The 24691-nt window shown below is 41.1% G+C and overlaps 1 protein-coding gene across 8 annotated transcripts in view; it reads right to left on the bottom strand.

The window, feature by feature from the left end:
- Positions 1 to 19643, bottom strand: part of TMEM245 (transmembrane protein 245) — a 107259-nt gene extending 87616 nt beyond the window's left edge. For 4 of the 8 annotated variants that reach the window (XM_001144114.8, XM_016961400.4, XM_016961395.4 and 1 more), the window contains exons 1-3: positions 19003 to 19637; positions 8109 to 8226; positions 6161 to 6262 (exon numbers count right to left, since the gene is read on the bottom strand). In XM_001144114.8, coding sequence (XP_001144114.5) covers positions 6161 to 6262; positions 8109 to 8226; positions 19003 to 19581 — 799 coding nt within the window. In that variant the 5' untranslated portion in view covers positions 19582 to 19637. Of the gene's footprint in view, positions 1 to 6160; positions 6263 to 8108; positions 8227 to 19002 lie in introns of all 8 variants that reach the window. The other 4 variants (XM_016961398.4, XM_063788430.1, XM_016961399.4 and 1 more) reach the window with 2 other exon arrangements.
- Positions 19644 to 24691: the final 5048 nt, after the last annotated feature.

The raw sequence follows: 24691 nt of genomic DNA, 5'->3' as shown, positions 1-24691 counted from the left end.
ACCATCTATCTTACAAAGATTTATTTGTTTGAGTTCTGTTTTGTTTGCTTGTGGATTTAAAAAGATAGCACATTTAAAAGCACTTGAAAGTTCTTGGCTCATGACAGGCACTTAAATATTTTTCCCTTATTATCTTAAGCTTTTGGGAAATACTATGTTAGAACTTCTCAGGTCTAAGAGAAAACCACTGAGTAAGACCCTTGGGTTCAGAAGCAACCATTGAAACTAACTCAGCAATGATCCACAAGAAGAGTTTTCTGAGGCGGAGGTGGGAGCACCGCTTGAGCCCAGGAGTTAAGCTGCAGTGAGCTATGGTCACACCACCGCTGCACTCCAGCCTGGGCAACAGAGCGAGTCTTAGTCTCTAAAAACAAAATAAAATAAGAATAATAAATAAATAGAAGAGTACTCTGGGTCTAGGAACCAAACTCAGGCTTTGAATTCTGATGAAATCCAGGGCTAATTCTGTGAGTCTAGTGAACCACAGCACAAAACCTTCAAAGCTCAGAAGACATAGAGAAAGATACCCACACAAGTGACTGGAAAACAAGAGCAAGTGATACAACGGGACACTGGAAATGACAAGGAAAGAGCCGATGCACACACTGTTGTGGCAGTATACTAAAGCATTCCTGTACCTACCTATATTACAGTGACATCTACAGCAGGAAACTGACTGTAAGTACAAGAGAAGGGCTGTCCCATTACACACCAGATGGTTTGAGTTCTGATTCTTTTTTTTTTTTTTTTTTTTATTATACTTTAAGTTTTAGGGTACATGTGCACATTGTGCAGGTTAGTTACATATGTATACATGTGCCATGCTGGTGCACTGCACCCACTAACTCGTCATCTAGCATTAGGTATATCTCCCAATGCTATCCCTCCCCCCTCCCCCCTCCCCACCACAGTCCCCAGAGCATGATATTCCCCTTCCTGTGTCCATGTGATCTCATTGTTCAATTCCCACCTATGAGTGAGAATATGCGGTGTTTGGTTTTTTGTTCTTGCGATAGTTTACTGAGAATGATGGTTTCCAATTTCATCCATGTCCCTACAAAGGATATGAACTCATCATTTTTTATGGCTGCATAGTATTCCATGGTGTATATGTGCCACATTTTCTTTCTGATTCTTAAAAAGAAACGACGTTCTTAGGGGCAAGAAGAAAAAAATACTCAGAAATTTAGGAAAAAGAAACACTTAAAAGATTTATTTTATGATGAGGATTATTTAGACTAGAAGTCCAGAAAGGGATTCTAGATCAATAATCACCTATCTTGACACAGGGTGAAATGAAAGTTAAACAAAATAAATAAAACCAAGATTTCCAAATCTGTACTCAACATTTATTGTGTGTGTCTGTGATTTCCTTCCTTGTCATAGCCTGTAATACAAATAACAGCAATCTGGCTTGCATATCAGCACATCACTATTCTAAGTTTATGGCTAGTATTCATAATCGACCATGGTCTTCTTTTTCCCCTTGCTCAAAAACTGGTCTTAGAAGTCTTACCCTTACAGTTTTCTAGGCTGCTGTCATGAGATGACTAGAATTTACACCGTAGAGAAAACCCAACCGCAACCTTTGGTTTAGACTTGCATTACTTATATTCTTATAACAATTATTTACTTGGCCCTGGACAAAAGCAGACAAAAGGGGAAACCATTCTGGCATAAGAGGTAAAGGGTAAGCAGAGCTGTCTGAGTCACTTGCCATTAGGTGAACGAAAACAAAGGAGATAAAACTAACCAGAGAAACAAGTCGAAACTGCCAAGCTTTCTACAGCAGTTGCCAAAACAGGAAATTTACTTCCACTAGTCAGATATATAACCACAGAGTCTAACAGATTATAACCAGGAAGGCAGGCTGAACAAAGAAAACTTAGACACCAAAATATAAAATAAAATAAAATAAAATCTTCCCTATTTTCCACTGTCAGAGAGATATATAGTTATGGTTACTTTGTTTCAGGAATTTTAAAATTCTAAATATATATTTACAAATAAAACTATGGCTTACAATTGTTAGATACTACTCATTTATCAAATAAAATAATAAAAAGCAAATTAATTTTTAAAAACTTTTACAAGGTACCTGTACAAATACACCAGAGTACCACAAACAGCCTCATGATTAGAATAAAATGAAGATGTTAAAAATAATGCTGTATAAGTGTATTCATTGACACAGAAAGTTACTCATGACATAATTAAGTTTAAAATGTGGGTTACAAAAGAGAATGTTCACTGTGATCTAGTTTTTTTGTGTTTTTAAAAGCCTAAAGGCAAAACAACTATTAGTTAACATTTTGGTATAATCTGTAGACAGTGAGATTTTGAGTGATTTTTAGTTTCTTCCTTTTGTTTCTCTGTATTTCCTAACTTTACTGCAACACACATATTATCTGAGAAATTAATTCTTTTTAAAACATACTGCAGCTAGTAATCTGCTCTTGGAGTTTATTATCACCATCAGAAAGAAGCAAGGAGCAAAGTATTGGTCAACTGTAGAAGCTTTGTGTTCAGATTTACCTCTCCAGTCACAGCTGCTTCCACACGGCTGGGTAACCAGAAGTCTGGTCTGATGATTTGAGGACCACTACTATATCCTGACAACCTCCCCACTTACAACTCATTAGAGACCTCTACCTTTAACAAACTATTTGCAGATATAGGTCACTCACAGCCAGGGTACTTCAAAATAATCTTTAAAAGCACATGGTCTATTCAACTTTGTACTAGAAATTCCAACCAGAGCAATCAGGCAAGAAAAATAAATTACAGGCATGCAAATTAGAAAGGAAGAAGTCAAACTATCCCTATTGCAGATGACTGAACTTACATATGCAAAATCCTAAAGAATATACCAAAGAAACTACTGAAGCTAATAAATTCAGCAAAGCTGCAGGACACAAGATCAACAAGCAAAAAATCTGTTGTATTTCTACCCAGCAGCAATAAACCATCCAAAAGGAAAATTAAGAAAACAATTCCACATGATAGTATCAAAAAGAATAAGGAATAAATTAAAGGTCTAAGACATATACAAAGAAAACTACAAAACACTGCTGACTCCCATGTTTGTTGCAGCACTGTTCACAATAGCCAAAATTTGGAAGAAACCTAAGTGTCCATCAACAGATAAATGGATAAAGAACATGTGGTACTTATACACAATGGAGTACTACTCCGCCAAAAAAAAAGAATGAGATCCTGTCATTTGCAATAACATGGATGGAACTGCAGGCCATATAAGCTAAGTGAGATAAACTAGGCACAGAAAGACAAACACCTCATGTTCTCACTTATTTGTGGGATCTAAAAATCAAAACAATTGAACTCAGAGATAGAGAGCAGAAGGATGGTTACCAGAGGCTGGGAAGGATAGTGAGAAGGTACGGGGAAGCTGGAAGTGGTTATTAATAGGTACCAAAAAGTTTTTAAAAATGGACAGGTCGTGGTGGCTCATGCCTGTAATCCCAGCACTTTGGGAGGCCAAGGCAGGCGAACCACCAGAGATCAGGAGTTCGAGACCAGCCTGGCCAACATGGTGAAACCCCATCTCTACAACAATACAAATATTAGCCAGGCATGATGGCGGGTGCCTGTAATCCCAGCTACTCGGGAGGCTGGGGCAGAAGAATCGCTTGAACCCAGGAGGTGGAGGCTGCAGTGAGCTGAGATCATGCCACTGCACTCCAGCCCGGCCAACAGAACGAGACTCCATCTCAAAAAAAGAAAAAAAAAATTAAAAAGAGTAAGACCTAGTATTTGATAGCATAACAGGGTGACTATAGTCAATAATTTAACTGTATATTTTAAAATAACTAAGAGTATAATTGGATTGTTTATAACAAAGGATAAATACTTGAGGGGATGGATACCCCATTTTACTTGATGTGATTATTACACATTACATGCCTGTGTCAAAACATTCCATGTACCCCATAAATACATACACCTACTATGTAGCCACAAAAATTAAAATTAGAAATTAAAAAAAACACTAAAAAATTAAAGAGTAACGAAATAAATGGAAATGCATCCCACGCTCATAAATTGTAAGGTTTTTGTGGTTTTGCCTTTTTATATTGTAAAGATGGCAATGCTCCCCCCCGCCCACAAGTGATCTCTAGATTGAATGCAATCCCTATCAAAATCCCAAAAGGCTTTTTTGTAAAAACAGGAAAGCTGATCATAAATATGGAAATGCAAGGGACCCCAAAATAGTCAAAACAATTTTGAAAAGGAAGAACAAAGTTGGAGAACTCACACTTCTCAATTTCAAAACTACACTAATCAAAAGAATGTGTTAACTGACATAAGGAGAGACATATAGATCAGTGAAACACAACAGAAAGGGCAGAAATAAACCCATATATATATGGTCAACTGATTTCTGACAAGGGTGCCAAGGCCATCTTCAACAGTGCTGGGAGAACTGAATATACACAGGCAAAAGAATGAGGCTGGACCCTTACCTCACATCATGTACAAAAATTATTTCAAAACGGATCAATGACCTAAATATAAGAGATAAAAATATAAAATTCTTAAAAGGAAACTTAAGGGTAAGTATTTACGACCTTGGATTTGGCAATTGTTTGTCAGATGACATCAAAAACACAAGCAATAAAAGAAAAAGTAGACAAACTGGACTTCATCAAAAAAATTTCTTTGCATCAAAAGAGACTATCAAGAGAGTAAAAATACAACCCACCAATGGAATATTTAAAAATCATATATTTGATAAGAGTCTAGTATCTAGAATATGTAAAGAATTCCTAAAACGCAACAACAAAAAGGCAAACAATTTAATTTTTTTTAAAGGGGAAAGAATTTGAATAGACATTTCTCCAAAGAAGAGAAACAAATGGCCAAAAAGCAAATGAAAAGATGCTCAACATCATTAGTCATTACGGAAATGCAAATGAAAACCATAACGAGATACCACTTCACACCCACTGGACTGGCCATTAACAAAAAGTGGAAAATAATAGGTGTTGGCAAGGATGCAAAGAAATTAGAATCCTCATACACTGCTGGTAGAAATCTGAATGGTACATCTGCTGTGGAAAACAGTTTGGCAGTTCCTTAAAAAATTAAACACAGAATTACCATACGACCCAGTAATTCTACTCATAGGTAAATAAAGAACTGAAAACGTGTATTCAAATAAATACTTGCACACAAGTTCATAGCAGCACTATTCACAATAGACAAATGGTAGAAATAACCCAAATATCCATCAACTGATGAGTAAATAAACAAAATGTGGTGTGCTCTTACCATGGAATATTATTCAGCCATAAAAAGGAATGAAGTACTGATATATGTACAGGGTTTCTTTCTGAGGTAATGAAAATGTCTTGGAACTAGATACAGGTCATGGTTGCACAACATTGTGATATATTGTATGCCTGTTTTGTTTTTTTTTTGAGACGGAGTCTCGCTCTGTTGCCAGGCTGGAGTGCAGTGGTGCGATCTCGGCTCTCACTACAACCTCCACCTCCTGGGTTCAAGCAATTCTTCTGCCTCAGCCTCCCGAGTAGCTGGGACTACAGGCACACGCCAACCATGCCCGGCTAATTTTTGTATTTTTAGTAGAGACGGGGTTTCACCATATTGGCCAGGCTGGTCTCGAACTCCTGACCTCGTGATCCGCTCGCCTTGGCCTCCCAAAGTGCTGGGATTACAGACGTGAGCCACTGCGCATGGCCTGTAGGCCATTTTTACGTGATTACTGCGCCTGTAGCACTCGCTACTCGGGAGGATAAGGTTGGAAAACCCCTGAGCCCAGGAGTTCAAGGTTACAGTGAGCTATGATTGTGCCACTGCACTCCAGCCTGGGCAACAGAGCAAGACCTTGTCACTAAAAAATAAAATAAAAATATTTTATTTAATAAAAATAAAATATTTTAATAAAATTAAAATACAATGGCTTATGGTTAACTTTAAGTTATACATGCCTCAATAAAATAATACCAAAACAAATCATGGTCTAACAACCTAAAATATTTTAAACAATTTATTTTCCACTCAGAAACCACCATAGGTTTTTAAATAGATTCAAAGCTGTTTCATCATAGCATTTTTTAAAAAGCTACTCTCCAAAATACTTCAAAGAGTAGTATTAATAGAATGCCCTATTTCTTACCAGAAGACTCTTTTCCATTCTGTTTTTCATAGAGGGTACCCACAGACATCAGGAAAACAATAACCAGGAATACTGGAATTCTCCATGAGCCAGCCAGGGATGCTGCAAATTATTAAGAATTAACATTTTTAGTGAAATAAAAACCTAGTACTTGTTTTTACAAAACTCAGTTTTGTAGTTTGACAGAACAATCTGGTATATATATTAGTTACAGAATTACTTACCAGGCAAAAAAAAAAAATTTAAGTCCATTAGATAAACTTCAAGATTTCTCAAAATTAAGTTCATCCCTGCTCTCAGAGGCCCCTGGTCAAATGGATAGGGTACATGCCTGCCTACCTTTAATGGGGTTCTATTAAAGAGAGTCTATTGTAACGTATATCAAAAGTCTAAAACCATCCCGAACTCAAACCATCTACTTCACCCCAGAATGACCAGAATTAGGCATAGATCTCAAAGTCATAAAGTCTGACTTGGTTTCTTGAAAATACCACTGGGCGTGAACTTTCTCTCCCAAGAAAGAGAATGGCCCAAAAGAGCACAGCAAAACCATCAATGTCTCCTCCTTAGTGTATAATGCAAAAATGTTTACAAGTTGGCTGGGCGCAGTGGCTCACACCTATAATCCCAGCACTTTGGGGGGCTGAGGCAGGTGGCTAATTTGAGGTCAGGAGTTCGAGACCAGCCTGGTCAGCATGGTGAAATCCCATCTCCACTAAAAATACAAAAAAAAAAAAAAAAAAAATTAGCCAGGCATGGTGGTACATGCCTGTAATCCCAGCTATTTGGGGGGCTGAGACAGGAGAATTGCTTGAACCCAGGAGGTGGAGGCTTCAGTGAGCCAAGATCACACCACTGCACTCCAGCCTGGGCGATGGAGTGAGACTCTGTCTCAAAAAAAAAAAAAAAAGTTTACAAGTCACCAAGAAACAGGTCCCTACCCATAACCATTTCCCTGAGTCCACCTAGAACCTCATAAACATCCCTGCCTGCCTGCCTCCCTCCTCTGCCTTCCCTGAGTTCAAAATGAGTCATATCTGACATACGGGTTCTTGCAAATAAATTCCTCTATCATTCCAACTCAACAAAGCTAGAGAATAATGCTTTGTTTGACGTCAAACAAAGACAGAGACATAGCTGTTTTTTATTTTATTTTTAACAATAAGTAGTAGCTCTAGAAACTACTTTAAGGCTATCTGCTGCTCTGGGTTACTGAATTGTGTTGTTAAATTAGAACTTAGTGTTTCCATTGGCTCAAACTTGGGAGATGAAAGTCTCAACCATAAGTACCATGCTGAAAAATCAACATCTGAGCAGCCACCCAGCTAACATAACAAGGAACCCATTACTCTGAGCAGCTCTGACATGAATCATCCTTATGTGGAAAAGAGATTTGTCTCTCTGAAGCTAACTCACGACTCTGACATCTCTCCCTCATGGTTACAGAGATCTGTTTAAAGCACTCTTTCACAGGACAGTCCTTCAAATATGAGAAATAGGCTTTCATGTCTTATATCCTCCTTACCTCTATCTCCTTCCCACCCTAGAGCCCCAGTTCCCTCCTCTTATCCAGACTAAACATCTCTAGTTCCTTTAACTGGTTCTCACACATGATTCTGAGCACCTCTTATCGTTGACTGCTTATCTATATCTTCCCCTAAGTATGACACTCAGAAATGATACGAGAATCCAAGGGTGCTCTACTTTTTAAGATGTATTGACTTTTAAAAGGACCTTTTGGAAAATGAACATAATTAAAGACATTTTAAAGCACATCATTTTCATTAAAATTTAATGAAAGATTAAAGCATAACATTTTCTAAAGATTAAAGAATGTTAAATGCAACATATAACACTACAAAAAATTCACTTTCATTCACACAGTCAGCCTCTGCTGACCTTAGGCTAGACTTAAAAAAAAAAAAAAAAAAAAAAAGAAGGAACCCACCTAAATGAAAAAGCAATATAATCCAGACAGGAATTGAAACTGCTCTCAAGTAGCGTTCAGTGCTTGCATTCCACTTGAATGAAACAGTCAACACATAGCCAACCACCAACGTCCAGATCTTAAATAAATGAAAGACACAGCTGTAAAATCGATACACGTGAAAATGAACATATAATTATACAAAATCTGTAAGTGTCTATACAGCAGGAATGCTCTGGACATAGCACAGAAAAGATGAAGGTTGATGGTGCCAAAGAAACGTACCTAGGTTCTCCTCGTTTGGAGAACCTAAGTTTTGAAATACTAGGCATTTGAAATCTCATGTAGTGATATTAAATAGTTGTTTAACAAAAGATACATAGTTCAAAACCCATCTTATACACAAAAATGCTTGAGATAAAATATTCAAAGCATAAACCATGGATTTAAATTAAGAGTCTAATCTTATGGAATTCCTACAGTTTTCTCTGTTGATCAATGTTTAGAAAAGAAACGGAAAGAAAAGAAAAAAACAAGAAAAGGAAAGCTTTCCAAAAAGAATCAGGTTAAAAGATTCTATTTCAGCTTATAAAATATGCTTGTTACTGGGAAAATAGCTCTGTAAAAGTTAGAAAGCAGCCAGCTGAAGCGTGACCCTGCTGAAATAATCTAGGCAACAAATGATTAGAACCTAATCCAGAGTTATGATGCACCAGCTGAAGAAGTGTGCCTGAAAAAAATATTATTAGAGGAACAAACAGCAGGACTTCAGAACAGAAGAACCAGCCAGGATACCCTCCTCAGTTCTTCCTACACTAAAGTTAAATGACCCTGGAGCTTAAGACGCATCAAAAGAAACCAGCGTAGCCTACACAGAAACTCATATTTTAATAGAACATTTATAAAACACAGAGGGAATACATAATCCAGAACACATCTGAGCACAAAGACCTTAATTAACATAAGACCAAGAAGCTAAAAGTCAAGTATGACATGAACCTTGCCAAAAAAAAAAAGCAAATTAAGACAAAAAGAAACTTCGAGCTATATAATTCAGAGCATGAAGAAAAAAGAACTGATGGGATTACTAAAAAAGACAGAAAAAAACTATCTCCCACGTTATTTTGGTCAAATCTATCAATACAAATAATCTTCGCATCTTAAAAATGTTTATAGCTTCTAACCTCAGAATTCAACTTTCAGACTTTATCCTTACTAAATAATGATAAATTTTGAAGAAGTTTTAAATATAAAGAAGCTCATCAGAGTATGATTCAGAACAGTGGAAAAAGTGATTACCTAAAAGGTCAACAACTGGGAAATGATTACGATTCACTCAATAAAATGTTATGCAACCATTAAAATCACTTCTTAAAAACAAAGACTATATAGTTTAAAAACTCACAATATCATATTAAGTTAGAAGTAAAATACAAAAAATACTTGTGCTGTGATTACATCTACTATATGGTGGGAGGAAAAGAAAATGTACTAAGAAGTTAGTGGCTGTATTTGGGTGGTAAAATTTTGTTTTTCCTTTCACTTTTTTCTGTATTTTCCAGACTGTCTTTAATAAGCAGTAATTCTTTTATAATAAAAAGGACATTAAAATATTTCTTCAAGTAACTCTATCAGATGAAATATTAAAGAGCTTTGAAGCTCAAAAATATGAGGACATGGGAAGTGAGACTACAGCTGCTTCAAAAAGTCCAGTCTTGCTGGACCAGACCAATTAACCCTGGGAATTCAAAGAATTTGAGATCTGATTGCAGAGCATAGAAAAAAATCTGAGTACAATAATAGTACTTATATAACACTCCTATGTGCCAGGCCCTGTTCTAATGCTTTATGTATACTAACTCATTTGATCCTCATAACCCCACAAAATAATACTATTATGATCCTCATTTTACACATGAAAGAAACTCAGATTTCAGAGAAGTGACTTGCCCAAGGCCACAGCTAATAAATGACAGGGGCAGGATTAGAACCCAGGAATCTGGCTCCAGAGTGCACTTTTCTAACCTTAAGGAGAAAGAAGCGTGGTGCTAGAATACTAAAGATAAGCAAAAGCTGCTCAGATTTTCACAAGAGAAAATAAAAATAGTCAATTTTGACAACTACAACTTGTTGAAATTTAAAAAATCCACAGTAAATGGATGGTCTTCAGAGGTACGTCAGTTAGCCCCACCCTATTAAACATTATGTCAGTCACTTAGATGAAAGACTAGAGGCACAATAACCGAAAAAACCGATTTTACACAAATCAGTTATACAAAACTGAGTTGTCAATAAATATTGAGATAATCTATCATGATTCAAAAAGATATCCTGAAGCCAGAACAATGGGCTAATCCAAACAAGATTAAACTGTATGAAAAGAAATGCAAAGTTCTGCTTCGAGATTCAAAACTCAACTGTACAAGTATGGAATGGAAAGAGAACATCTGAACCACTTTTCAGTTCAGTATGAGTCAGCGTATGACTAGTAGAAGCACTTATTTCTAAAAGTACAATACTCGTATCAGGGAACGTGATTGTTTCAATTAATTTTGCGCTACCAAACCACACAACAAAATTCAGCCTGGGAAAGGAAACAGAAATCACAACATGATATATAAATGTAGCTAGGGGAAAAAGAAAAAAAAAGTTTTGCTCAGAAAAGAGAAGGAAATATCAAGATTTTGTAGCTATCTTCAAATAATTTTTAAAATGTCATCTGGGAGAGGCATAAGACTTGATTTTCTGTGGTTCTGAGAGCAGAAATAGGTGGGAATTAGGAAATAACACAGCTCAGTAAAAGGATAGGTTTTTCCAATAAACTATAGCTATCTACAAATGGAATAATCATTACTAAAAGTGTTTGAGCAAACGTTGAACAGAGATGACAAAGTAAGTACTACCCTTAGTAAGACGCTGAACTGGAGGTCACAATTTATACAGTACCTCCAAGAAGTTTTTGTTTCTTATCTGTATGCATAAGGAATTAGTATCATTTGCAGGGAGAGAAAAAATAAGAGACTGCATACTTCAGATTTTTTAAGAGAAATTTATTGTCTAACAAGAAGCATGTATTTTCATCTATCAACCTGAAACTCACAGATTACCTCATTCCAGTTTAAAATAACCATTTTAAAATATACTCCCCAATTCTACTTTTAGGAGTGTTTTACAGAAGCACACTGTGCAGACACATATAAAAATATTCACTTGCCATTTACAATATAAAAAATTGAGAAGCACTTAAATATCATTTTATAGTGAACTGTTTAAATAATGCTATCTCCAAAAATTGAGACTTTCAACAGTATGATGAACATCAATATACAGTGCTACAGTGTCAATTTATTCGTGTGTAAATTTATAATGGTGAAAATATACTCAACAAAACATGTTTTAAAATATTATCTCTAGATGGCTGCATTTCAAGGAGTAATCTGCTCCTTTATGTTTTATTACAGGTGCTCAATTTTCTACTAAGGTTATGTAGTATCTTTATAAACAGGAAAAGTATTTTTAACCTTTAGGAAATTCTTTTGGCTTCTGGATTTTTTTCCAGTATTTTGAAGTGTTTCCTCAGAAAAGATTCGCAGAAGTAATATTAGTTCAAGAGGTATGGCCATTTATAAAAACACTAGAGTTTATATTAAGCCCATTATGATTATACAATTACCAATGGTTAAAAATGTTTATCAAAGTATTCTAATACAAATTCAGAGCTAAGAAAATCTGTTAAAAACATTTTCTAAAAGGCATGGTGGGGGAGGGGGAGAAAAAAGATTTCTACTGTAGCAGTATTAAAAAGAAAAAAGTGGCCAGGCGCAGTGGCTCACGCCTGTAATCCTTGCACTTTGGGAGGCTGAGGCGGGCAGATCACATGAAGTCAGGAGTTCGAGACCAGCCTGGCCAATGTGGTGAAACCCCGTCTCTACTAAAAACACAAAAATTAACCAGGTGTGGTAGCATGTGCCTGTAATCCCAGCTACTTGGGAGGCTGAGGCAGGAGAATCGCTTGAACCCGGGAGGTGGAGGTTACAGTGAGCCGAGATTGCACCATTGCACTCCAGCCTGGGCAGCAAGAGCAAAACTCCATCTCAAAAAAAAAAAAAGAAAGACGTATATCTCTAAGTGCTAATAAGGAAAGATGGCCACAGTACAATGATAAATGAAAAGAGCAAGGTACAGAACTATATGTATGTTATCTCATCTTTATTTTAAAAAACAAAAAACAAAAACCTTCTACTTTATATGTTCACATGGACATAGAAATGAATTTAGGAGCCTTTACATCAAGCAGTTAATAGTAACATCTGAATAGCGGGAATAGTGGTAGAGAAAAGGGATAATTCGGCCGGGTGCAGTGGCTCATGCCTGTAATCCCAGCACTTTGGGAGACCAAGATGGGCAGATCATGAGGTCAGGAGTTCAAGACTAGCCTAGCCAACATGGTGAAACCCCATCTCTACTAAAAATACAAAAATTAGCTGGGCATGGTGGCGGGTGCCTGTAGTCCCAGCCACTTGGGAGGCTGAGGCAGGAGAATTGCTTGAACCCAGGAGGCAGAGGTTGCAGTGAGCCAAGATCGAGCCACTGCACTCCAGCCTGAGTGACAGAGCAAGACTCCATCTCAGCGGGGCTGGGGGGCAGGGCGGGGGAAGGAAAGGGATAATTCACTTTTACCATACAAACTTCTGTTCTGCTTATGTTTTTTCAAATGTAACAAGCATATTTTACTTGAATCAACATTTTGAATCACTAAATATCCTTTAAAATAACAAAAATAAGGATTTGTACATGCATGTTTCACACACAATTTCTAGTCTAGGACCTCTTAAGAGTTAATTCTTAAATCTTCACTAACACAGAAACACGAGGTTAACAAGTCAACTTTATATATGTTTAGCCTCTGAGCAAACCTATTCAAGTGTGAATTTTATTCCAGGCATTAAATCAATGAGCCACAGTTACAGATAAGAGGGCATATTTTTCCAAATTTATGTTCTCCAAAACAACGTGTCCTTTTCAAAATATACATTCCACAGTCGTTTTTATAGCACCAATGTGCTAGACACTACATAAGACTGCATAAAATTTGGCAACATTTACTTAGCACTTCAAGTAAAGGGAACTAATAGGCAATCACATTTTCCTTTCATTTCACACGATTATCCACATATACTTTTCTGGTTAAAAAACATATTAAATGTAGAAAACATTAAGTAGAGACTCTGCCTTTTCAACCATCTATGTTTCATTTATTGTCATCTTGGCATTAACTGGAAAAATAACTTGGTTGCTTCTGTTAGACATTTTTGCAGAACAGTTTCCCAAGCTTTTTTTAGAGAGAATAAAACTACAGGAAGGGTGCATTGGCTCACACCTGTAATCCCAGCACTTTGGGAGGCCAAGGCAGGGGAATTACCTGAGGTTAGGAGTTTGAGACCAGTCTGGCCAACATGGTGGAACCCTGTCTCTACTAAAAACACAAAAAATTAGCCGGGCATGGTGGCAGGCGCCTGTAATCCCAGCTACTCGGGAGGCTGAGGCAGGAGAATCACTTGAACCCGGGAGGCAGAGGTTGCAGTGAGCCGAGAACGCGCCATTGCACTCCAGCCTGGGCAACAAGAGCGTAAATCCATCCCCAAAACAAAACAAAACAAAAACACCACAACTACAAACCTCCTCCCAAGTTATGGAGCCACAGCCCTAATCATAGCCTCAAGCAGCAACTGCTTCGGGTCCTTAAATTATCCACGTAATTCTAATGTGAAAACCATTCTCTTTGTCATATGGCAACTTAGAGTCAACATTTTTATATTCAAAGTCTTTAACTGAGAAAACTAAGCACTAGAAACTTTCCTCTCCTTGTTTCTTGCTGCCAGGCAAGCAGAAACAAACCTAGAAATGTGTTTAAAAGTGGAACAGTGTCAGCAGTGAATGGCTGACTAACGTCCACTGCTGAAGAGCCTCTTGTGATCTGTAAAATAGAACATCGTGAAATCTTAGAAATTGTTCAAGCCAACCCCTCACTTTACGCAATTGGGACTGAATGTCCCAGAGGAGGGCCCTGGTCTGCCCAAGGTCACCAAGTTAGTTACTGGCAGAGCCAAGTTTAGAACTTCAGGTGTTTTTATCTTTCAGCCACTACTCTCTCCACCTCCTGCTTCTTTAAAAAGATGGGAACAATGGGATCAGAGACCACAGAAAAAACAAATCTATTACTACTGCAAAAAACTAAATGGTCTTCAAATTCTCCACCAAGTCTAAATTAACAGAATGAGGAAGATCAGAATGCCCCCCCAACAGAGAGAAATGGTGGAGCAGGGCACGCCATCAGCTTTTTCAAATTTACCTTGCACAACTCCACCATGGGAAGATGCCAAGAACTGAGTAACATGTGAACCTGGTGCAACAGTTGATTTTTTTTTTTTAGGTGTTCTGAAATCACTTACTAAGTCAGTGCAATCTCCTAACATATTTGAAACTGCTGAAAAAGAGTTACTCATCCCATAAATGATTAGTGTTTCACTTGTAAGAAGCATGGAGTTTTAGGAGACTGAAGAAATCTACAAGTGACATGAAGAAGAAATGAACTGGAAAGAAAAACTAGTGACGAAGAAAAACATAGGTCCAGGCCAGGCGCAGTGGCTCATGCCTGTAATCCCAGCACTTTGGGAGGCCAAGGAAGGTGGATCACCTGAGGTCAGGAGTTCGAGACCAGCCTGGCCAACATGGTGAAACCCCATCTCTATTAAAAGTAACACAAAAATTAGCCGGGAGTGGTGGTGGGTGCCTGTAATCCCAGCTACTCGGGAGGCTGAAGCAGAATTGCTTGAACCGGGGAGGTAGAGCTTGCAGTGAGCCGAGATCACACCATTGCACTCCAGCCTGGGCAACAAGAGCAAAACTCCGTCTCAAAATATAAGAAGAAAAAAGAAAAACATAGGTCCCAAAGACACTAAAAAGGAAAATTGATGGGACCTGGAAAACTGCATAGATATAAAAATAAAAGAGAAGAAAGAAGAGGGACGAATAAGGTTTCTAGATGACTAGAATGCTGATATTCTTGATTTTTTCCTAGTAACTGAAATCTTTTTTTTTTTTTTTTTGAGACAGAGTCTCACTCTGTTGCCCAGGCCGGAGAGCAATGGCGTGACCTGGGCTCATTACAACCTCTGCCTCCCGGTTTCAAGCAATTCTCCTGCCTCAGCCTCCAGAGTAGCTGGGATTATGGAGTCGGCCGCCACACCCGGCTAATTTTTGTATTTTTAGTACAGATGGGGTTTCACCATGTTGGCCAGGCTGGTCTCGAACTCCTGACCTCAGGTGATCTGCCTGCCTCGGCTTCCCAAAGTGCTGGGATTACAGGTGTGAGCAACCGCACCTGGCCTACAATCCACTAAAAATAATTAAACACAATGTATTAGGGAAAACTTTTTAAAAATCCTTATTGAAGGTTACTACAAAGAGTTTTGATAACAGCAGGACTTCAACTGCTGCTAGGTCTATTGAATGCCATTTACTGACAGCATCAACAGATCAATCTCTGAATTAGTTTTCTCACATATGAAATCCCTCCCTCCTACCTCATAGGACATTGAGAGAATGAAATAACACCCATGTAAAAGAACCTAATCTAGTGCCTGGTACATGGCAGATGCTCAAAAGTTGGATCTTAAATGGATGAACTGTCAAGTCATCAAAACAGGGATTCGCTTAAAGGTAACTTTTCTCTCTGCCTCTCTCATCTATACTGCTCTTCAGCAGCAGGCTCATGGTTAAAGTAGCCTAGAAAGCATAAAGACCATGTTCTATAACCAGACAGCCCTGCTTGGGCTCATAAAGCCAAACCGCTGTGAACTGTGGGATGGAAAAGGTCCAGAGTGGGCCTCCTGCCCAGTCACATAACCTACTTTCACTTAATGCCAGGCCTTAACCTGCACTTTCTTTCTTATTTTAAAAGATTGGGGGTGGGGGAGGTCTCACTATGTTGCCCAGGCTGGTCTCAAACTCCTGGGCTCAGACAATCCTCCTCCCTCGGCCTCCCAAAGTGCTGGGGTTACATTAAGCCACTGTGCCTGGCCTTTAATCAGCACTTTTTTTTTTTTCTTTTTTTTTGAGACAGGGTATTGCTCTGTCACCCAGGCTGGAGTGTACTGGCACAATCTCATCTCACTGCAACCTCCAACTCTTGGGTTCAAGAGATTGCCTCAGCCTCCCGAGTAGCTGGGACCACAGGTGTGCGCCACCATGCCTGGCTAATTTTTTGTATTTTTAGTAGAGACTGGGTTTTATCATGTTGGCCAGGCTGATCTCGAACTCCTGGCCTCAAGTGATTCACCTGTGTGGGCCTCCCAAAGTGCTGGGACTACAGGCGTGGGCAACCCCACCTGGCCTTAATCAGCACTTTTGGATAAGAGCAAGGACTCCTTGTCTTCTCAAGTACACCTCACCCCCATCCAATCATCCACCCTTAAGTGCTGCTTGAGCAGAATGCAACTCCATGCCTTGTTTCTCTTAAACTCAGATTGACCTGAAGGTTCTCTTTCAAATTTAGCCCTTCTACCACTCCCTACTCACAAATACTTAACTCATACTTTTATGTTGAGTTTGTTTTTTTTTTAACCCTCTTTTTCCTTGCTCCCAACACTTGAGCCAAACAGCTGAATTTCAAGGTTTTTTTGGTTTTTTTTGAGACGGAGTTTCGCGCTTGTCACCCAGAATGGAGTGCAGTGGTGCAATCTCGGCTCACTCCAACCTCTGCCTCCCGGGTTCAAGTGATTCTTCTGCCTCAGCCTCCCAAATAGTTGGGATTACAGGTGCCCACCACCACACCCAGCTAATTTTTTTTTTTTTTTTTTTTTTTTTGTATTTTTGGTAGAGACGGGGTTTCACCATGTTGGCCAGGCTGGTCTTGAACTCCTAACCTCAGGTGATCCACCCGCCTCAACTTCCCAAAGTGCTGGGATTACAGGCCTGAGCCACCGCGCCCAGCCAATTTCAAGCTTTTAAAAAATCATTAATTAGTTTGACCTTCTTTCTCCCACTCCCAGGTCTAATCAGTGTTGGCCCCTACTTCTCTTCCACTCATCCACAACCCACACAAATGAAATACAAAGATGAGGGTTTATCTTCAGTAAAAAGATACTCAAGGGTATACGCCGAGCTGTGGATGTTTCTTTACAAGTGCTCAACTCTTTCCACTGAGTATCTGAGAGAGACTGGTAGAAATGCCTCATAATCATGACAAATTACTTAGGTATTCAACTTCTTACTCTAGTATGAAAATATACTATTTACATATGGCAGGCCTTTCTTTTCTAATTTCCTATAGTTTGATGGATATGCTCCTTGAGCAGTATCAACAGTCAAAAATGTTAGCAGAATCTATAAATGTGTCTTTGAGAAAACTGAATTTCTTCAGGAAAATAACCAAGCGTATTTTTCTTAGAACATAGTGTTCTGCCTTCTAGCTAAGAAGCATTCGATCCACTTAGCTGAATTGTGAAAACTGCAAGATAAAGGATAAAGAGCGCTGAACTGGGCCTCCATAAAAGTGAACCACAGATTTGCTCATGAGCTGTGTGACTTTGGACCAATCACATTCTCTGGGCCTGTGGCACATAACTGATGAGTCATGAACATTTATCTGTATGTCTGTCATCTCCATTAGAATATGTTCATATAGGATTATATGTACCTTGAAGACGGGACCTATATCTTAGTCCTTTTTTAAACCTCTCACAAAGCCCAACACCTAACATATGCTCGATCAACTTTAAACATGAACCAAGAGGTGGTATTGAGGGAACAAGAGAAGAAGGGTGTTTTGGGTCATTCATCACTCTGCCAATAACCTCAGGCAAGCCAAAACACTGCTGGACAGATAAGGGGAATTAATATTTTGCAACTTAATGACGTAAGGTACACTGAACTTTATTTCACTGACAAAAGAAGTGAATCAATTTGTAAATGGTACTATTTATGAATCAATTGGCATTCTTACGCACTAAATCTCCACTTGTTTTTAACAGTCCCCAGTTAAATATGTGGATAACTAACTAGTCCACAATATCGTCTGAGTTAGGAATTGTGTCACTAGATTATCTTTGAAATCTTTCCAATTCTAAAGCTCCCTGGTTTTCCAAGAGTAAACTCAGGTTAATCCAAGCATCACAAATCTACGTCTCTCCCCTTCACGCGGTCAGCTGCTTTACTCCAGGCGGGAGGAGGTGTGCTGTGGTACACCAGTCCCTGCACAACAAAAGCAGTTACCTAAAAGTAAAGCGTGGAGAGGAAGAAGCACAGGCGGCTCAGCACCCAGTGCCTTGCACAAATTATACAGGAATCACCTGAACTGAGAGGCAGCACCAGCCAGTGAAGCAAGCTTTGTTTTAGGACTTGTAAGAAATCTAAGACACCCAAACCCCTCTTTGTCCCTAAGTAGCCCTAGCCTGGTAAGAGGTCACCTTTCCTATCTGCAGGATGGCAAGTTGGCCTAGAATCTCTAAGGTCCCTTCCAGCTCTGACATTCAGATGCGCAGAACTGAGGGTGGCCGAAGCACCCCCGCCCTCTCCAACCAGGAGTAAAACCAAGCCCCATTGCCATGCTCTGAGGCCTCTCTCTGCAAAGTGAAATAACGATTCTCAATCCAGGGCACTGTCCCCCTAAGAGGGCCTATTAGGATTGAAACAAGGCGGAAAGCGGGGAGGCTGTTTCAAATCACGCCCGCCCCCTTTTTGGAAGAATGTCCGCCAAATTCCTGAGGTGTGAGAAGGAAAGCGGAGACGGACGGTCACTGCAGCACAGGTGTGGCCCCTCGTCGCCCCTGCACCGGGAGGAACAGCTGCAGGATTGCACCCCAGAGCGCCGGGACCACGGGCGGGGGACGGGGGCGGACTGCCGCTCACTCACCCACAGGCTGCTGAAGTAGTCCAGCCCGCGGCAGATGAGCGTGGCAGCGTGCACCAGCAGCACCTGCACGCCCAGGTAGCTGCCGAGGCAGTAGAGGCCGTACAGGAGCGGGCCGCCGGCGCCGAGCAGCAGGAGCAGGCGGCGGCGGCGCAGCGCCTGCTCGCCCAGGGCCTCGACGCCGTAGTCGACGAAGCAGAGCGGCAGGAGCAGCGCGGCCAGGACGATGGGCGTGTGCGCGCGGTGCAGGCGCTGCAGCCAGTGGCGGCCCAGGCGCGTCAGCGAGCTCTTGAAGGGGTGCAGAAAAGTGCCGCACAGCACGGCCCAGAGCAGCGGCCGCAGGAAGGCCTCCAGGATGAAGTAGACCAGCACCGCGGCGCCGCAGCACAGGCACACGAACAGCACGGCCCCGGTGTTGTAGAAGGCCTGCTTAATGGGCTTGTCGAAGCGCAGCGCCAGCGCGGCGGTCCGCGGGGTCTCCCCGCCACCGCCACTCGGCCCGACCGCGCGCGGGACCCGCGGCGCCGGCCCGGGAGAGCTCCGCAGGCTGGGCGCCTCCTTAGGGCCGCCGCCGTCGGCCATCGTTCCTCCGCCACAGCCGCCCCCGAGGGGCGGTAATGGGAGTCGGGCTAGAATCGCGGGCGGGAGGCAGGGCGGGAGGCGCGCGAGATTGTGGGAGTTGTAGTTCCCCGCTGGTTTATAGACCCACCAAGCGCTTGCAGGAAACTACAACTCCCGAAGGGGAATGGGGACAACGCCTCCGCCTCCTTGGTGTCCGCAAGGTCCTGGTAACAAGTTTGCAGGGTCTATATCTTCCTGGGGGGGGGCGGGAAAAAAGCTCCTTTCACTCATTCGTTAATGTCAATTTCTCGCGAGGCGAGATCCCAAAAGGCGCCACATTCAGATATTAAAACCCAAGCTGCATACTAGAATACCGTGGGGGAGTACTTTTAAAGAACCAATGCCCCGATTCTGTTTTACTGATTTATTTAACAGATATTTTTAAAGTGTTTTCTTTGGTGTATCTGAGAGGATTTTAAATAGAGATTACCATATAACAGGCCCTACTCTAAGTGGCTCACTCCTATTAACTCATTTAATCCTTAGAACAACCCTACAAAGAAGGTGTTATTATCCTTATTTTACCAATAGAAAAACTGAGACAGAGCCGTTAAGTACGTAGCCAGAGTCACACAGCTACCAAGTGGCACAGGCAAGATTCAAACTCAGGGATTCTGGCTCCAAAGGCTGTACTTTTATCTACCATAGTATTTGGCCTGAGGAAAGAACTCTTGGCATTTTTCAAACGTTCCTCATAAGCCTGTAATTTGCAGCCGCTGTTGACAACTGTTTGTGCAGGTTTCGCTGTGGACGCAATCTAAACTCTTAAAAGAGTCGTAGATCAAAGTCTCAAACTGCCACTGTTTCTTTTTGAGACTTGATGTCATGTCAGTTAAGCCCCCAATCTCAAGTTTTCCTCTGTCACATGGCGATGATAATAATAATAGCTTTTGCTTTAAGGTTATTGTAGGGGGGAAGGGAAACTCTGGGGCGGTACAAGGTGCTTCTGTTCTCCTATTGGAAAAGTGCTGGGATCCAAGCCTGCTACCCATAAAATATCCCAATCAACATTTTGATTTAAAAAAAAAAAAAGCCTTGACTGAGTACTCAACATGTGATTGCTTCAAACCCTGCAAGTTGTCCCTTTCCTGTTTCAATAGTATTCCTATTAATTTCAACATAATTTTTGTTTCCCTTCTAAAGCAGACAAGACAGGTAACATAATCCACAGTTTGCAGATAAAGAAACTATTGCTTGATAGATTTGGAGACAAAGGGATTTAGTAAAGGAAGTAAAGGAAAAAGTAATTCCCTGTCCATCTCAATTGTAAGTTTTAGGTCTCAGTATTTCAGATGGCCTTTGGAGTTTTATAACCAAAACGCAGGTTTAGTTGCTCACCACTTGCAGATTCCAATTAACAAGAGCAAGGTCTGGTATAAAGAAAGTGATGTATTCCAAAGGTAGCTTAGGGGAAGAAGTACAGGTTTCCTCCCTAAGGGTACCGCTTCAATTGTGGAGCAGAAAGCAGGCACTTTTAAAGTGAAGGAAGCAAGCAGTTGTCGGGGGAGGGGTCTGCATGCCTTATCTACTGGGTGGTCAAGCTGGTGACTGCTGGCACCTTCGTTGGCAGGACTAAGCCAAAAACCCCTCAGATGGAAGAGAGTTTCATATTTCTCAAGGCAGTCTCCCGGTGGGAGGGAGTTTTGTAGAAATTGGATGTTATCTCTTGAGTTCCTTTCTGGAGCTCCTAAGCACATAGTTAGATGAACTTGCCCTGTAGGGACTGTCTGGTGAAGACAACGTAAAAGGCTATATTTATCTTTATTAAATTATTTATTTATTTATGAGACGGAGTCTCGCTCTTGTCACCCAGGCCGGAGTGCAATGGTGCGATCTCGGCTCACTGCAACCTCCGTTTCCTGGCTTCAAGAGATTTTCCTGCCTCAGCCTCCCAGATAGCTGGAATTACACGTACCCCCCACCATGCCCGGCTAATTTTTTTTTTTTTACGAGGTTTCACCATGTTGAACAGGCTGGTCTCAAACTCCTGACCTCAGGTGATCCACCCACCTCAGCCTCCCAAAGTGCTGGGATTACAGGCGTGAGCCACCGCACCTGGCCTACATTTGCCTTTTTAAAGGGCTAAGTAGGAAGGGAGAAACTGGGGGAGTGAGAAAAGAAGAGAGAAAGAAAAAATAAACTCTCAGAAAAAATGAGGGTACTCAGTTACAGTTTGACTCTGTAAATATTTTTCTTTCAGTTGTTCCTACATTGTACTTTGCTTCTTTATTTGTTCAGGCTTTCTGGGATTATGATTACAAAGTATGGTCACATTTGCCTTCAGTCCATGTTACACTAACTTAAGCTCCCATCTACATAATAGCAAAGGCCTCAACCTCCTTCCTAAAAAGTCCTTGGTGATCTCTATGGGGGGTCCCAAAAGGGGTACCTCACATATACCCAGAGACATGAGTCAGCTGCTACCAACCACCCTGCTGCCCACACAGCTTACTGAGTCTAGTGACCATCGGAAGATTTCCAGTGCCTGTATCATTATCCCCAAATCCTACATACTCCCAAACTTCTAACCCTCAAGGTACCAAAACAGAGCTGGGTTTAATCCTGATAAGGGGAAGAAGTCTTTCTCCCTCACTTGACGAATATTTTGTCACCCAAGCCCTAAAGCAGGTCAGTGTGCCAATGTTTTAGTTTTTAGTTTTTTGGGTTTTTTGTTTTTTTTTTTTTGAGATGGAGTCTTGCTGTGTCACCCAGGCTGGAGCACAGTGATGCAATCTCAGCTCACTGCAACATCCGCCTCCTGGGTTCAAGCAATTCTCCAGCCTCAGCCTCCCGAGTAGCTGGGATTATGGGCACACACGACCACACCTGGCTAATTTTTTGTGTTTTTAGTAGAGACGGGGTTTCACTATGTTGACCAGGCTGGTCTTGAACTCCTGACCTCAAGTGATCCACCTACCCCAGCCTCCCAAAGTACTGGGATTACAGGCATGAGCCACAGTGCCCGGCCAATGCCCAGTGTTTATAACTCCTCTCGTGAATAGTTCCTTCCATGTCTGGACTTCAGTCCTCTAACCACATGGGTTCAAAACCCTTCCAATGGGTCAGTGAGGGAACAAAGACTGAACCCTCCTCTCTGTCCTACTCCAACCAAAGACTCTCTTCCTCTAGTTACAAAATGAGAGCTCCCATGTTACGCAACAGAAGCATTTATCAGTGGATGCAAGCCGAAACGGGACAGGACATGGGGTGTTAATCCTGCCTAAATTGTGTTGGGCCACAGTTTAGCAACAACTCGGCAAATCAAAAAAATGCCCTGTCATGGTGCTTTGCTTCCAAGTCTCAGTGAAAGTGAAAATTGCTGAACATTTCAAGATTGTTCTAATGGCCAAAGCCGTAAGACTGACAGGTGTCACTCAGCATTTCTAGTCAATGGAACTCTAACAGAAATGAAGGCTGAAGCACTAGAATCTAACTAGACTAGTCTTTATGTGGCCTACCACAAGGCTGGGTTCACACAGGGTTTCACTCACCCCTCCTGTGATTGTCCTCACCACACTGCAGTCAAAGTTAGTGGTTTCTGTGTCTGTCTCCCTACAGAGCTCCTTGAGAGCAGGGACTCGGCTTTCTTCATTTCCGTGGGCCCAGCACCTGGCACAGCATAGGACGTACTGAGTAGGAGCTAAGTGTTTGCTGAGCAAGAGAATGAATGAGTGGCGTCCTTTCAAAAAAAGCCTGTCTGTGCTTCCTGCGAGAGATGATATTGAAAGCTGGGGATGTTTCTACTGAGCTTCCATGTGGTTGAGAACAGAGAAAAATTAAAATACTGGGACATAGGACCTAAAAACTAAATTTGAGAAAGAAGCCCATTGTCCACTCAAATCTCTAGGTCAAAGGTCATATGATTTTAGGTGTCTCCTCCAAAATACGAGGCTACTTGGGTTCTCTCTGTTGGCCTTAACATGACAACTCACTCCAACAACCTCAGGGACAAACAGCCTCCATCGGCACGCAGGATACAATAGAAGTGAAAGACATTCAGAGTTGTGAATCAAGCTGACCCTGGAGACCACACTGCCTCTTGCTTTCCAGTTGCATGAATGAATGAATTTTGTAATCATTTAAGCCAGTTTTAGTTAAGCTTCTATTACTTGAAACAGAAAGCTTCCTGATTTATAAAAATGGTTGCTGTGAAGGTGAAATAAGAAAGTATGTATAAAAGCAGCAGCACAGTGTCTCTGACATGGTGAGAATCTGACAGTGACTCTCGGGGTAACTCTTAGTTTTGTACTAGAAGAGATAAGGGGTATCTCTTAAACAACTGATACTCCCAAGTTATCAAGATAACATCCACCAGAGATATTACAAACACAGGCAGGGAGAGGATTCTCCAGCATTGTGTCTGTTTTAGAGCTCTCCAAGTGTATCCACAAACATTTACTAAGGTGTGCTGAGTATCTGCTTTGTACAAAGTCCAGTGCTTACAATGTGGTATGTGCGCTGTGTGTAAGGTAGTATGTACAATGCAGAAGAAGTGATCATGTGAAAATGAAATCAGGGTGACATGCATTCAGATTCCAAATCTGCCACTTATTATCTGTATAATCCTGGACAAGTTACATAGCATCTCTGAGCTCAGTTTCCTCATCTATAAATGGTGCATGATCCTTGTTCATAAGGTGGCAGCAAAGATTAAATTGGAGAATAACATATATTAAACACCCAGAGGCCAGGCGCAGTGGCTCACACCTGTAATCCCAGCACTTTGGGAGGCCAAGGCAGGTGGATCACCTGAGGTCAGGAGTTCAAGACCAGCCTGGCCAACATGGTGAAGCCCCATCTCTACTAAAAATACAAAAATTAGCCAGGCATGGTAGTGGACGCCTGTAATCCCAGGTACTCGGGAAGCTGAGGCAGGAGAATCGCTTGATCCTGGGAGATAGAGGTTGCAGTGAGCTGAGATCACGCCACTGCACTCCAGCCTGGGCGACAGAGCGAGGCTCTACCCAGGACATTGTGGTATCTCTCCATGGTCCAGGGCCACCACTTTGCGCAATTCCAGGGATACAATTCACATTTGGGGGCACTATTTACATTTGGCATCCCGTGCAGT

The sequence above is a fragment of the Pan troglodytes genome, chromosome 11 (assembly GCF_028858775.2).
Source record: "Pan troglodytes isolate AG18354 chromosome 11, NHGRI_mPanTro3-v2.0_pri, whole genome shotgun sequence".
NCBI lineage: Eukaryota > Metazoa > Chordata > Mammalia > Primates > Hominidae > Pan > Pan troglodytes.
Note: the sequence above shows the minus strand (reverse complement) of the source record. Positions and strands in the feature narration are given on the sequence as shown.